We start from the raw sequence: 15754 nt of genomic DNA, 5'->3' as shown, positions 1-15754 counted from the left end.
CACTGATTGTTCTGTGATCAGTACAATAAAATATAAAATTTGTTACAAATATATATGGAAATAGCTTTAAATTGAAAGTTTTTAAAAATAAATATTCATTGCTCCCAGCCTGTAGTAAACATGTCTTTTTCAGTTTCTTCTGCTGATTTGAGCTATTACAAACATGCTTTCCTTCAACATAAAAAGTTTTCAGTTTTATAAAAAAAACACTAATTTCGCAAATCTTAAATATCAATAAATTAACATTTCTTTTTGAACTCACTTCATACATTGTATAAAACTGTAGCAATTCATTACACAAAGGCATCACAATGATAAATATCAATACATTAAAATGACGTGGAATTAGTTGCAGTGTTGACGTCTTGGAGAGCAGAAATGTAAAGGTTACTGTGGAACAGGAATAAGGTCAGTGGTCATTGGGCTGCAACCCCACCCTTGAGCCTGAGAGTAACCTGGAAACCAGAGTTGTGGAATGGCCAGACCATTTCCAGTGCAGAATTGTCACTGGAAGTCCAGCAGTTGGATAAGGAGCTTCATAAAACTCAATGGAAATTAAACCTTTGGAGTGGGGTTTGAACCTACCACTTTCTGCCTCAGAGTGCCAGCATTGAGCCAAGCTGACAGAACTTTATAATTAATGATACTTTGCATTCTGTATGCATAAAATATTATACTTCTTTAAAAAGTGAGGACTCTAAAATAACTTATTATCTTTTCAATCTGTATAAAACTTGTCATTGAAAAATCTTCAGTTCCTTCTTTTCATTTTTGATTTTACACCTTAAAAACCGTAACATCTATTGCAGAAAGGCATCATGGCATTCAGTTTAACTCAATGCAGATAAGATAAGGAGCATTAGGAGCAAGCTACGTGGGCCAGTTCAGAGAATCTACGCTGGATATCCAACGACTGGAATCAGGTGCTTAACAGAGCAAAGGTGAAATGAAACTGTTATTGCAGCCACTGCCAGCCAATAAAGGGAGGGACAGAAATAGCATTTTTCCTCAGATTTTTCCCCTCGTGAAACATTTAACATTTCAACACAGAAAAATATCAGAGCGAGAACTATCAATAAATTGAAACAAATAATCAAATATAAAGTGGCATCAAGATATTCTTTGCTCTCCATCGGCCACCAAGCATCAAAGTGTCATCTCAGCAATACAATAAAATACAATAAGATATAATTATTTTTATAAATAGGAGGTAATTTAAATAAATTAATTTAGTCTCTACTACTGGAATTTTTTTTCAGTTTCTTCTGTTGATTTGTGCCGTTACGAAAAGGAGCTGTTGTAAACGGGTCCTGGTCTCAGTGCGGATTATTTCCCAGGCACAGTCACTGAATCCCTGAAAAAGAGAAATCATTCAGGAAACCTCATTAGAGAATGAACAGATTTAAATGCAGCTGAATGAACGACATGGCAGTAATCACACTGTCAATTATTTATTGTCTCACCTTCTGTTTGAGAAACTTTCGAAGTTTCCTGAAGTATTTTTGAATGGCGGAGTTTCTCCTCATCTTGTGCTCTGACCCTGGTTCCCTGACACATTCTTCCAGCTCGCTGAGCTGCCGATCCAGGAGAAGCCGGACGTTTTCCACCTTGTCTCGGGGCCACGTGACTGAGCCCAGGTTCATGCTGTAGATCTTGCTGATGTGACGCAGGGTTTGATGGACAATCTGGATCCTGTCCTGGGCCTGTGAGAAATATTCACAAGGACATTAGAGAGGACCTGTTCCTGTGTAACCAGTCAGGGCTGGTGCAAATTTCACAGTTAATCCTTGCTGTTGCTCAGGAGAAAGTGACTAATTACATCACATCAATAAAGTTGCTGCCTCTATTTAACTGATTATTATATTCCCTGAAATGTAGTTACTAGGTGGTACAGGCTAGTACTGATGCAAACTCTACAGTCCAACTGGCACTGAAGATCTATCACCTGGCCAAACACTTTGAGACTCTCTGCTGATGGTGACCTCACACCCCATTTAGACCAGTCTATGTACAGTTCCAATTGGTCCCATGATACCAACAATAACAACTTGCATTTATGTAGGACATTTAACATAGTGAAAAACCTCAAGAAGGTTCACAGGGGCATTATCAAAGAAAATTTACACCCAGCCACAAAAGGAGGTGGAATGTTTGCTCAGAGTTAGGCTTTTAGGAGGCAATTACAGAGGAGAGAGAGTTAGGAAGGAGTTAATTCCAGAGCTTAAGGGCCAGACAGATGAAGGCACAGCTACACAGTGATGGAGCAATGAACATCTGGAATGAGCATGATGAGAACATTGGATGTAACACAGAGATCTGGAAGGGTTGTTGGGGCCTGGAGGAAGTTACAAAAAATGCAAGGGGCAAAACCAGCATGAGTATATAAAAAAAGAGATGTTGCTGGTTTGGAAGCTGGGGCGATGCAGTTGGTGCAGCTGAGTTATTTAAAAGTCCCTGAGGAAAACTTTAAACAACTGTAATAACCTATCATTTTAAGTGTTATGTTTGAGATACAACTCTAAATTCAGGAATCAGACCACCAGTTCTTGAGGTTTTACATGAAACTAATTGAAATATTTTATTCATTTACACAGGTTAAAATATGCACACATGGCTACAAATTACTACCATCATAATTTTAAACAGATTCCCAAACTAATCTCCATTAAGGCACCAGAAACGCACAGATTTAACCAAACATCAGGCAAAGCATTTTCATCTTACGAATTCAAAATGAGGTTCTTTCCACTGTGGAGCCAGTTGGAGGCTTACAGCTGCCTTTTGATCTTACATTGCCTCAGAATAGATCTCAGAATACTGAGGTGATGGCTGATTAGGACATTGTGCTCGTTGGGATATTTAGATATATTAGAGTTTAGATATATTGCAGCAGTTAATTGAGTGAGTTCGAGTTTATAGAGGGCGCAAGGTTGGAGGTCAGCCTGAAGAGTATTAGAATAATGGAGTCTAGGGGAAGAAATACATGGATCAAAGTTTCAGGATCAGATGAGCTGAGGCAAGTGCAGAGATGGGTGATATTACGAAGGTTGAAATAGGTTAGCTTGCTGATGGTGTTGGAAGCTCAGCTGTGGGTTAAATAGAAGGCCAATATTCTGAGTCAGTATCAGACATTGGTTCGGTAGAGCTTTGAAGTCAGTAACTAGGGAACAGAGTTAATGGCGGTAGTTGAAAAGAATGTCTTTGGACTTCTCAATATTTAATTGACTGCCAATTAGTTGATTGTATCCCTGCCAGCGGGAGGTGCGCTGTGCCAGAAGGCATGTCCTTGGCTTGTTATCTGTTGATTCTTCATCCTGAACTGATTTCTGGGCAGTTTTTCATTTGTCGGTGGTGGTTTGCCATTTTCTCCCAATGTCAGGTGCAGGGCAAAGCGGCAGGTCTCAAAATCTACCTCAGTGGGAAAGGAATTGAACCCGCTCTGGTGGCGTTATTCTCGACTAACCAACTAAGCTAACGGCCATCATTTTCATATGGTCCATCTCTGACACTTCCCTTCCCTTCCTTGACCTCTCTGTCTCAATTTCTGATGATAGACTGTCCACCAATATCCATTACAAGCCTACTGACTCCCACAGCTACCTCGACTACAGATCCTCACACCCCACTTCCTGTAAGGACTCCATCCCATTCTCTCAGTTCCTTTGCCTCCGTCACATCTGTTCTGATGATGCTACCTTCAAAAACAGCTCCTCTGACATGTCCTCCTTCTTCCTTAACCGAGGTTTTCCACCCACGGTCGTTGACAGGGCCCTCAACCGTGTCCGGCCCATCTCCCGTGCATCCACCCTCATGCCTTCTCCTCCCTCCCAGAAACATGATAGGGTCCCCCTTGTCCTCACTTATCACCCCACCAGCCTCCGCATTCAAAGGATCATCCTCCGCCATTTCTGCCAACTCCAGCATGATGCCACCACCAAACACATCTTCCCTTCACCCCCCCTGGCGGCATTCCGTAGGGATCGTTCCCTCCGGGACACCCTGGTCCACTCCTCCATCACCCCCTACTCCTCACCCCCCACCTATGGCACTTCCCCATGCCCACGCAGAAGATGCAACACCTGCCCCTTCACTTCCTCTTTCCTCACCGTCCAAGGGCCCAAACATTCCTTCCAAGTGAAGCAGCATTTCAATTGCATTTCCCCTAATTTAGTCCACTGCATTCGTTGCTCCCAATGCAGTCTCCTCTACATTGGAGAGACCAAATGCAAACTGGGTGACTGCTTTGCAGAACACTTGCGGTCTGTCCGCAAGAAAGACCCAAACCTCCCTGTCGCTTGCCATTTTAACACTCCACCCTGCTCTCTTGCCCACATATCTGTCCTTGGCTTGCTGCATTGTTCCAGTGAAGCCCAACGCAAACTGGAGGAACAGCACCTCATCTTCCGACTAGGCACTTTACAGCCTTCCGGGCTGAATATTGAATTCAAAACTTTAGATCTTAAACTCCCTCCCCCATCCCCACCCCCTTCCCGTTTCATCCCCCTCCCTTTTGTTTTGGTCCAATAATTTATATAGATTTTTCTTTTCCCACCTATTTCCATTATTTTTAAATCTATAACTGTAATACCCTGTCGTCAGTCTTTCCACCCCAGCCCCACTAGAGCTGTACCTTGAGTGTCCTGCCATCCATTCTTAATTAGCACATTTTCTTAGGTAATATCACCACCTTTAACACCCCTTTGATCCTTTTGTCTGTGACATCTTTTGATTATCTGCTCCTATCACTGCTTGCTTGTCCCTACAACCACTCCCCCCACCCCCCGCATCGCACCAACTTCTCTCCCCCGCCCCCACCCCCCACCTTATACCAGTTTATATTTCACCCCTCTCCTAACTTTACTCAGTTCTGCCGAAGGGTCATGAGGACTCGAAACGTCAACTCTTTTCTTCTCCGCCGATGCTGCCAAACCTGCTGAGTTTTTCAGGGATGTGGATCTGACATGTGGACATCCCTCCAGGGATCTTAAACTGCGCAGCACGTAATCAACCCTGACTCTAAGCAGGACCTGACTCTTATCTCTACCGACATCTTCACATCAGTGGGCGACCTGCTATGTACGTTCTGGGCGAGGGCTGTGGATCTCAACCTGGTTTTACATAAAATTCTGTTAGTATAAGTGAAAATAAGCCCCAGTGTTCACTCACCTGCAAACCCTCCGAAAGCCTCACTAGATCCATGGGCTTGGTTTTCAGGTCCAACCTTTCCCTTATACATTGTCGGGGGAAGCGACCGCCCTGAGAGAAAAGACAAACACTGTTTCAAACACATGAGAAACAGAAATACTGCAGTCCGCTGACAATTAACCGTTGCAAGGACGAAAACGACTTCTCCTGATATAATTTTTCAAAACAAATGGACGCAATGTGATTCACCTCCTGCTCTGGCTGCAGGTTCAACTCACCATTGCATTCAGTTTGCTGAGAGTCTCTGTGTTGAGAACTTGCTGTAATTGCAGCCTCTCACATCCCAGACTGAGGGTCCCGGACAAGAAGAGCAACACCATCCAGAATCTCCAGATACTCGCCAAAGCCATGATCAAGCGACCCAGAGTGAAACACCGATGTGAAAGATGAGAAACCGGCGGCTTCTTGATTCCGCGGCGGATTTAAACTGGGAAAGTCGAATCGGAGCTGCTTGTGATCCGGGAGCGAGCGCCTGTGCTGCCGAACAGTGTGAGTGTGAGTGTGGAGTCTGCTCGGTGCTCTCACTGGCGCTGCCATGCTGTCGGCTTTAATGTGTGGCATTACATTCGAAAAGTGAAAACGGGCTCGAGGATTTTTGGAAGAGCTGCGGGAGATCAATAGTTTGTCCGGTTTCCTTTCTGAGGTCAGGAATGTAAAAGCTGGAGATTCCGGAAGCAGCGAGTGGAAAATCCCCGGTTGAAAATCACAGGCAGCGCTCGGTTCGGGCTCAGTGTTGTGTGGCTTCAGCTCACCTGGGGTACGAAGGTGGTGTAGAGGGAGGCTCTGAATTGGGGGCAGTGTGAACATGTATCGGGGGCTGGATTTTATCATCCGGATTATAGAGAGAGCGACAGCGGTGATCCGGTGCGGCGGCTTTTAGTGCTGACATTGGGCCCCATGAAGAGCGATTCCCTTTGAAATCCACTGTGTCCCCGCGGTGTGTTCACCTGGCGCTTGTCCTGTTCACACTTCACAGGTTGGACATTGCAGACAGCTCGGCTCACAGCCCAGGGACACCGCTTCATGGAGACAGACTCCGCTCCGATTGACCTGTCCCACAATCTGCTCTTTAACTGGGAGAAGTTTCTCATTTCTCGGTTGTTTTCTGGAGCCATTTTCAGAGTCGGATTGAAAGAATATTTGATCTGCTCCGATTCTGAGTCCGAAAGTGATCCCGCTCTCTTTTCTTTCATCCTTTCTTTCTTGTCTCTCTCCCGGGAAAGTGTCCGTGTCACTTTCTCTCTGCAAATTAACCTGGTGTCAATTTCATCCCAAAGCGAAAGTGTCTGAAGGAAAGTGACGTGTTTTGTCATTTCCGAAAGGGAGGAGAGTTTGTAAAGAGGGTGGATCAGACTGAGAGGGGTGATGGGCAGTTGGAAAAGGACGGACCTACAGGAGCGTGTCCATCTTTACCATACAAAAATATTAGGCTCATTCACAGGTACTTTTGAAGTATTCGGCTTCATTTATTCCCTGATCGGATGTGGGCGTCACTGGCAAGGCCAGAATTTGTTTCTCCTCCCTAATTACCCCTCAGAAGGTGGTGAAGAACCCTCTCCTTGAACCACTGCCGACCATGTGGTGTAGCTAAATGTACAGGGGTGTTTCCAGGAGTTTTAGCCAGTAACAGTGAAGGAATGAGGACATAGTTCTGAGCCCAAGACTTGAGCCCAAGTATGGGTGAGGCAGGTAGAGGGATCCAGGAAGTAGCACTGCAGGAGCCTCAACCCTTGCCCTTATCCAACAGGTTCTAGATTCTTGCCCCCTGTGTGGCCGAGAGCGGGGACTGTCGGGAGGATGAGCTCCCATAGCACCATGGTACAGAGAGCCATTCAAGTTGGGGGAGAAAAGAGAAATGTAGTTGTAATCCGTGATAGTATAGGCAGGGGAATAGATACTGTTCTCTGTATCCAGGATCAAGAGTCCCTAAGGCTGTGTTGCCTACCTGGTACCAGGGTTAAGGATATCTCATCTAGGTTGCAGAGGAACTTGAGTGGGAGGGGAAATATCCAGTTGTGGTGGTCCTCGTAGGTACTAATGATATAGGTAGAATTAGGAAAGAGGTTCTGCTGAGGGAATACGAGCAGCTGGGGGATAAATTAAAAAGCAGAACCAAAAAGATAACAATCTCCCGATTACTACCTGAGCCACGAGCTAATTGGCACAGGGCCAATAAGATTATGGAGATAAATGCATGGCTCAAAGATTGGTGTGGGAAAAATGGGTTCGAATTCATGGGACATTGGCACCAATACTGGGCAAAGAGGGAGCTATTTCATTCAGATCAGCTTCGCTTGAATCAGGCTGGGACCAGTGTCTTGGTGAATCGCAGAACTAGGGCTGTAGATAGGGCTTTAAACTAAATAGTTGGGAGGAGGGTTCAGTTGCATGGAAATATAAACAATCAAAGTTTAAGGAGAGGGTAAGAGTGCAGATTAGTGATGGGGCTGATTGTTACCAAAAAGGAGGTGGTGTAGATTTGTTAGTAAATGAAGAGATCAATACTATAGTGAGGAATGATATAGGCACTGGAGAGCAAGACATAGAGTCAGTCTGGGTAGAAATAAGAAATTGCAAGGGAAAAAAGTCCCTGGTGGGAGTAATCTATAGGTCCCCAAACAATAGTTCAGCAGTAGGGCACAGTATAAACCAGGAAATAGTGGGAGCATGTAAGAAAGGCACGGCAATAATCCTGGGTGATTTTAACATGCATATGGACTGGACTAATCAAATTGGCAAGGGTAGCCTCAAGGTAGAGTTCATAGAGTGTATTAGAGATTGTTCCTTGGAGCAATATGTTGTGGAACCAACCAGGCAGCAGGCTGTTATGGATTTTGTTTTGTGTAATGAGATGGGATTAATTAATGATCTCTGAGTAAAGGATCCTCTAGGGAAGAGTGATCATAGCATGCTAGAATTTCAAGTTCAGTTTGAGAGCAAGAAACCTGAGTCCCACACTAGTGTTCTGGAGTTTAACAAAGGGAACTACATAGGCATGAGAGCAGTTTTGGGCCTAGTGGACTGGGGCAGGAAGACTACAAGGTAGGACAGTTGATGAACAATGGCAGATATTTAAGGGGATATTCAATACCTCCCAAGGAAAATATATTCTATTGAGGAAGGAAGATGGTAAGAGGGGGAAAAAGCATCCATGGCTAAGCAAGGAAGTTAAAAGTAACATAAGGGTAAAATCTAAGGCATACAAAATTGCAAAGGTCAGTGGCAGGCTGGAAGATTGGGAAACTTTTAAAGATCAACAAAGCGTTACTAAAAAATGATTAAAAAACGTGCAAAGGTAAATTATGAAAGAAAACTAGCGCAAAATGTAAAAACTGATAGCAAAAGCTTCTACAATTATATAAAAGGAAAGAGAGTAGCTAAACTGAATGTTGGTCCCTTGGAGGATGAGACTGGGGAGTTAATAGGGGGGAACGCAGAAATGGCAGAGACGCTTAATCAATATTTTGCCTCAGTTTTCATGGTGGAGGACACTAGCACCACCCCAATAATAAGTAGTGCAGAGGGTATAGAAATGGAGGACCTTAGAACCATCACCATCTCTCGAGAAAAAGCACTGAGAAAACTATTGGGATTAAAGGGTGACAAGCCCCCAGGACCTGATGGCCTACATCACAGGGTGTTAAAGGAAGTGGAAATGGAGATAGTGGGTGCATTGGTAATAATATTCCAAAATTCCCTGGATTCTGGAAAGATTCCAGTGGATTGGAAAAATGCTAATATAATGCCCTTATTCAAAAAGGTGGGGGGGGGGGAGGCAGAAAGTAGAAAATTATAAAGCAGTTAGTTTAATGTCTGTCATTGGGAAATTGTTGAAATCCATTAGTAAGGAAGTAGTAATGAGTTCTTTGAAGATGTGACAAGCAAAGTGGACAATGGGGATCCTGTATCTGTAGTACTTCTGGACTTCCAGATCCGTAGAACCATAGAAAAGTTACAGCACAGAAGGAGGCCATTCGGCCCAACTTGTCCATGCCAGCCCAGGGACTCCCAGGTACCCTTTCTAATCCCACGTTCCTGCACTCGGCCCATAGTCTTGCACCTTACAGCATTTTAGGTGCAGATCCAGGTACTTTTTAAAAGAGTTTAAAGTTTCTGCCTCCACCACCAAGTTGGGCAGTGAATTCCAGACACCCACTACCCTCTGCATAAAAAATTCTTCCTCATGTCCCCCCTACACCTTCTGCCACTTATCTTGAATCTATGTCCCCTGGTTCTAGAATTCTCCATCAAGGGAAACAATTTTATCCTGTCCATCTATCTATTCCCCTCATAATTTTGTACACCTCAATCAAGTCACCTCTCAGCCTTCTTTGTTCTCAGGGAAAATAGCCTTAACCTATTCAATCTCTCTTCATAGCTACACATTTCTAACACAGGCAACATTCTTGTAAACCTCCTCTGCACTCTCTCCAGAGCTATTACGTCCTTCCTGTAATGTGGTGATGAGAACTGCACACAATACTCCAGTTGTGGTCTCACCAGTGTTTTATGCAATTCCAACATCATATCCTTACTTGTATATTCTATACCTCTGCCATTGAAGGAGAGCATTCCATATGCCTTCTTTACAACCTTGTTTACTTGAACTGCTGCCTTCCGGGACCTGTGTACTTGCACGCCAACATCTCTCACTTCATCTACCCCTCTTAGTATATTCCCTTTTATTGTGTAATCTCTGTAACTGTTTGACCTCTCTAAATGTATGAGCTCACACTTCTCTATGTTAAAATCCATCTGCCACTTTACCAACCACTCCACCAACCCATCTATATCGTTTTGGAGATTATGGCTATCCTCTACACTATCCACTACTCAATCTTTGTGTCATCTGCAAATTTCCCAATCATGACCCCTATGTTCACATCCAAATCATTAATATATAACACAAACAGCAAGGGTCCCAACAACAAGCCCTGTGGAACACCACTTGAGACAACTTTCCATTTGCAAGGACATCTATCGACCATTACCGTTTCTTTCCTGTTACAAAGCCAACCTTTTATCCAGTTTTACCCTGAATCCCATGGGCTTTTACTTTCCTGACCAATCTGCCATGATGAGCAATGGCAGATATTTAAGGGGATATTCAATTCCTCCCAAGTAAAATATATTCTAAAGAGGAAGAAAGATGGTAAGAGGGGGAAAAAGCATCCATGGCTAAGCAAGGAAATTAAAGGTAACATAAAGGCAAAAACTAAGGCATACTAAATTGCAAAGGTCAGTGGCAGGCTGGAAGATTGCGAAACTTTTAAAGATCAACAAAGCGTTACTAAAAAAACAATAAAACAAGCAAAGGTAAATTATGAAAGAAATCTAGCGCAAAATGTAAAAATTGATAGCAAAAGCTTCTACAAGTATAAAAAAGGAAAGAGTGTAGCTAAAGTGTACATTGGTCCATTGGAGGATGAGACTGGGGAGTTAATAGTGGGGAACACAGAAATGGCAGAGACGCTTAATCAACATTTTGCCTCAATTTTCACAGTGGAGAACACTAGCACCACCCCAATAGTAACAAGAAGAGCAGAGGGTATAGAGAAGGAGGAACTTAGAACAATCACCATCACAAGAGAAAAAGTACTGTGAAAACTATTGGGATTAAAGGGTGACAAGCCCCCAGGACCTGATGGCCTACATCCCAGGGTCTTAAAGAAAGTGGCAATGGATATAGTGCATGCATTGTTAATAATATTCCAAAATTCCCTGGATTCTGCAAAGAATCCAATGGATTGGAAAAATGCTAATATAATGCCATTATTCAAAAAGGGAGGGAGGCAGAAAGCAGAAAACTATAAACCAATTAGTTTAACGTCTGTCATTGGGAAATTGTTGGAATCCATTATTAAGGAAGTAGTAATGAGTTCTTTGAAGATGTGACAAGCAAAGTGGATAATGGGGATCCTGTAGATGTAGTACATCTGGACTTCCAGGACCATAGAACCATAGAAAAGTTACAGCACAGAAGGAGGCCATTCGGTCCATCTTGTCCATGCCAGCCCGAGGACACCCAGGTGCCCTTTCTAATCCCACCATCCTGCACTCGGCCCATAGCCTTGCAGCTTACAGCACTTTCAGGTACTTTTTAAAAGAGTTAAAAGTTTCTGCCTCTACCACCAACTTGGGCAGCGAATTCCAGACACCCACTACCTTCTGCGGAAAAAAGGATCTTCCTCATGATCCCCTACACCTTCTGCCACTTATCTTGAATCTATGTCCCCTGTTTCTAGAATTCTCCATCAAGAGAAACAATTTTATCCTGTCCATTTTATCTATTCCCCTCATAATTTTGTACACCTCAATCAAGTCACCTCTCAGCCTTCTTTATTCTAAGGAAAATAACCCTAACCTATCCAATCTCTCCTCATAGCTAAACTTTTCTAACACTGGCAACATTCTTGTAAACCTCCTCTGCATTCTCTCCAGAGCTATTATGTCCTTCCTGTAATGTGGTAGCCAAAACTGCACACAATACTCCAGTTGTGGCCTCACCAGTGTTTTATACAATTACAACATCATATCCTTACTTTTATATTCTATATCTCTGCCAATGAAGGAGAGCATTCCATATGCCTTCTTTACAACCTTGTCCTCCCTAAATGTATGAGCTCACACTTCTCTATGTTAAAATCCATCTGCCACTTTACCGCCAACTCCACCAACCCATCTATATCATTTTGGAGATTATGGCTATCCTCTACACATCCACTACTCAGCCAATCTTTGTGTCATCTGCAAATTTCCTAATCGTGCCCCCCACATTCAAGTCCAAATCGTTAATATATAACACAAACAGCAAGGGTCCCAACACCGAGTCATGTGGAACACCACTTAACACATCTTTCCATTCGTAAGGGCATCCATCGACCATTACCTTTGTTTCCTGTTACAAAGCCAACCTTTTTTCCATTTTGCCATATTACCCTGAATCCCATGGGCTTTTACTTTCCTCACCAACCTGACATGTGGGACCTTGTCAAATGCCTTGCTAAAATCCATGTACGCAACATCCAGTGCACTACCTTCATCAGTCCTTCTTGTCACTTCCTCAAAGAATCCAATCAAATTTGTGAGGCAAGACCTTCCTTTAACAATTCCATGCTGACAATCCCTGACTAGTCCATGCCTTTCCACATGATGGTTCCTGTGGGTCTGGAATCACATGTAGGCCTAACCAGGCAAAGCAGATTTCCTTCCCACAAGAACATTAGTCGACAATGGTTTCATGGTCATCATTAGACATTTAATTCCGGATTTGTATTGAATTCAAATTCCACCTTCTGCCCAGCATTACCCTGGGTCTCTAGATTACTAGTCCAGTGACAATACCACATTTAGGGAGGTCAAACAGTTACAGGGATTACACAATAAATGGGAATATACTAAGAGGGGTAGATGAAGTGAGAGATCTTGACGTACAAGTACACAGGTCCCTGAAGGCAGCAGTTCAAGTAATACCTCCCCTACGTGGGGCATATGGCACAGAAACAGGTCATTTAGCCCAATCTGTCCACTAAGTGCCTACAATTTTGTACTTCTCTCTCATCTTTCAAAACATTACCTAAATTCATCTTGTTACAGACTGAGAAGAGAGAGTGGGAGAGACTGAAACCCCCATACCCCTTTCCCATTAGTGTGCGGTCAATTTAAGCCACCAGCAGCAGACTTTCATGGATGTAAACAAGAAGCATTATTTATTCGTACACACACATAAACCTCAGAAAGATGTATTGCAACATCAATCACACAACACATGCCCAAGAAAGATACAATTAAAGACATTTGTGCACTTCTACACATATTAAAACAAGCAGAATAGTTAGCAGTTCATGTACCTTTGAGTCCAGTGAAGCAGGGAGCTTTTCCCACTCTGGAATTGGAGTTCAGGTAAAATGGTTGCAGTCAAGCCTGGATTAACTTCAGGGTCAAAAACAGCTTGCAAGAGACAAGAAGGCCGAAAGAGACGGTTGAAGGGCTGTAAGTCTTTGCTATGGGCATTTGAAGCAGTGTGCACTGTTGACGGCTGAGTCGGTGATAGAGAGTGCACAGAAGACAGTTTGAATGCATGTGGCGACCCAGGGGAGAGGAATATCGGAAGGAGTTCGAAACCCTGAACGTGAAGCGAAGGCGTCTGAGAGAAAGTGTCGTTTTGGGAGAAGATTCCAAAGAAGACCTTTGATAAGGTGCCGCACAAAAGGTTAATACACAAGATAAGATAGGTTCTTGATTGGTAAGGGGATCAAAGGTTACGGGGAGAACGCGGGAGAATGGGCTTGAGAAACTTATCAGCCATGATGGAATGGTGGAGCAGACTTGATGGGCCGAATGGCCTAATTTCTGCTCCTATGTCTTATGGTCTTATGGTCTTAAGATCACACGGAGTTAGGGGTAATATATGAGCTTGGATAGAGGATTGTCTAAACAACAGAAAGCAGAGAATTGGTATACATGGGTCTTTTTCTGGATGGCAAGCTGTAACTAGTGGGGTGCCAGAGGGTTCGGTCCTTGGGCCCCAACTATTTACAATCTATAATACTGACTTTGATTCAGGGATAGAAGGTACCATAGCTAACTTTGCAGATGACACCAAAATAGGTGGGAAAATAAGTTGTTGTGAAGAAATAAGAAATTTACAAATGGATATAGACAAGATAGGTGAATGGGCCAAAATTTGGCAGATGGAGTTTAACATGGATAAGTGTGAAGTTAACCAGCTTGGTCAGAAGAATAAAAAGGTGACTTAGTATTTAAATGGAGAGAAACTTCAGAATGCTTCAGTGCAGAGGGATCTGGGTGTCCTCGTGCATGAATCGCTGAAAGCTAGCAAACAGGTAAAGCAGATAATACAGAAGGCAAATGGAATTTTGGCATTTATTGCTAAAGGAATAGAGTATAAAAATAGGGAAGTGTTGTTGCAACTGTAAAATGCATTGGTGAGCCCGCACCTGGAGTACTGTGCACAATTTTGGTCTCCTTACTTGAGGAAGATGTAGTTGCACTGGAGGCAGTTCAGAGTAGGTTCACTAGATTGATTCCAGAGATGTGGGGCTTGTATTATGAGGAGGGATTGGACAGTTTAGGCCTATACTCGCTAGAGTTTAGAAGGATGAGAGGATATCTAATTGAGGTATATAAGATGCTAAAGGGGATAGACAAAATAGACATGGAGTGGCGGTTTCTCCTTGTGGGGCATTCTAGAACAAGAGGCCATAGCTTTAGGCTAAGGGGTGGTAGTTTTAAATCAGAGATAAGGAGGAATTACTTTTCTCAAAGGTCATGAATCTGTGGAATTAATTACCTCAGAATGCAGTGGATGCTGGGACGCTGAATAGATTTAAGGAGGAGATAGACAGATCTTTAATTAGTTTCTGGTTGAAACGTTTTGGGGAGAGGGTGGGAAATTGGAATTGAGGCCGAAACACGATCAGCCATGACTGTATTGAATGGTGGGGAAGGCTCGAGGGGCTTAATTGCCTACTCCTGCTTCTAGTTTTTATGTTCTTATGTTCTTAAGGCAGGATGCTGTGTATCTTGAATGGGAACCAAAGGTTGGTTCTGCTCCCTTGCGTCTGCTACGCTTTTTCTTCTGTGTGGTAGAAGTCATGAGTTTGGGAAGCGGTGTTGAAGGGGCTTTGGTGAGTTCCTGCAGTTCACCATGTACATGGTACACACTGATCCCATTGTGCGTCGGTGGTGGGCATTGAATATTGAAGTTGGTGGGAGGGTTGTAGACTTCCTGACGTCCACATCTTGACACCACTTTTGGGGTCTGTTTTCTGTTTTGTAGAAATTAATGATGTTAGAAATTGGGTTGGTTCATCTGCACTTTTCACCCTGTCTGACCCCCCACCCACACCATCCCCCCAGCAAAACTGGGATTCTTTTCCTAGACTTCCCACTCAAACGCATGCGCCAATCACCAAACCTGACATCTACCATGAACCAGCACAATTGGGCAAGATTTTAAAATGGAATTTGTAAAACTGTCTTGAAATATTCATTTACATATTTAAGCATGTTAAAGGGTGCAATTCTATTAATACACAGAAAATGTGTTCATTCCAAAACTTCAGGATTTTAACAACAGTATCAATCCACCTGCTGTGTGTAACATACTTTTCAAATGCTGAAACTTACTTGAAAAGAAGACAGGCCCATTTTCTGGTTATATTGGAATGCAATAGTTATTGTCTTTGTAAATTAAAAAAATCTGCATTGCAAACCCTTTAACACATGTCTGTTACAGTCCTCAATCCCAAATGACCAAGTTTATCTTTGGGGCTCTTTGGAAGGCCTGGAAACAATTGCACTACTTATTAATTCACCCTGGGATGTGGTCAGTTTTGTGTGTGGAACCAGCTTTCTCTCTGATTTCTTTTCAAAACAGACTTGCGTTCACATAGTGCCCCTCCTGTCTACAGGCATCTCAAAGCACTCCACAGCTTATAAAGTACTTTAGGTGTATAGTGACTGCTGTCATGTGGGATAAAAGTTAGCCTTTGTTTAAATATCATTGGATAAGTTTTCGTTAAAT

At 43.2% G+C, this 15754-nt stretch overlaps 1 protein-coding gene across 1 annotated transcript; it reads right to left on the bottom strand.

The window, feature by feature from the left end:
• Positions 1-1249: 1249 nt before the first annotated feature.
• Positions 1250-5555, bottom strand: LOC144667754 (interferon alpha-F-like). The gene is made up of 4 exons (XM_078529197.1): positions 5424-5555; positions 5167-5256; positions 1464-1703; positions 1250-1354 (listed from the first exon to the last, which is right to left on the bottom strand). Exons 1-4 carry the CDS (start codon positions 5553-5555, stop codon positions 1256-1258), a joined length of 561 nt encoding a protein of 186 aa, XP_078385323.1. The 3' UTR covers positions 1250-1255.
• Positions 5556-15754: the final 10199 nt, after the last annotated feature.

The sequence above is a fragment of the Cetorhinus maximus genome, chromosome 25 (assembly GCF_964194155.1).
Source record: "Cetorhinus maximus chromosome 25, sCetMax3.hap1.1, whole genome shotgun sequence".
NCBI classification, from domain to species: Eukaryota; Metazoa; Chordata; class Chondrichthyes; order Lamniformes; family Cetorhinidae; genus Cetorhinus; species Cetorhinus maximus.
Note: the sequence above shows the minus strand (reverse complement) of the source record. Positions and strands in the feature narration are given on the sequence as shown.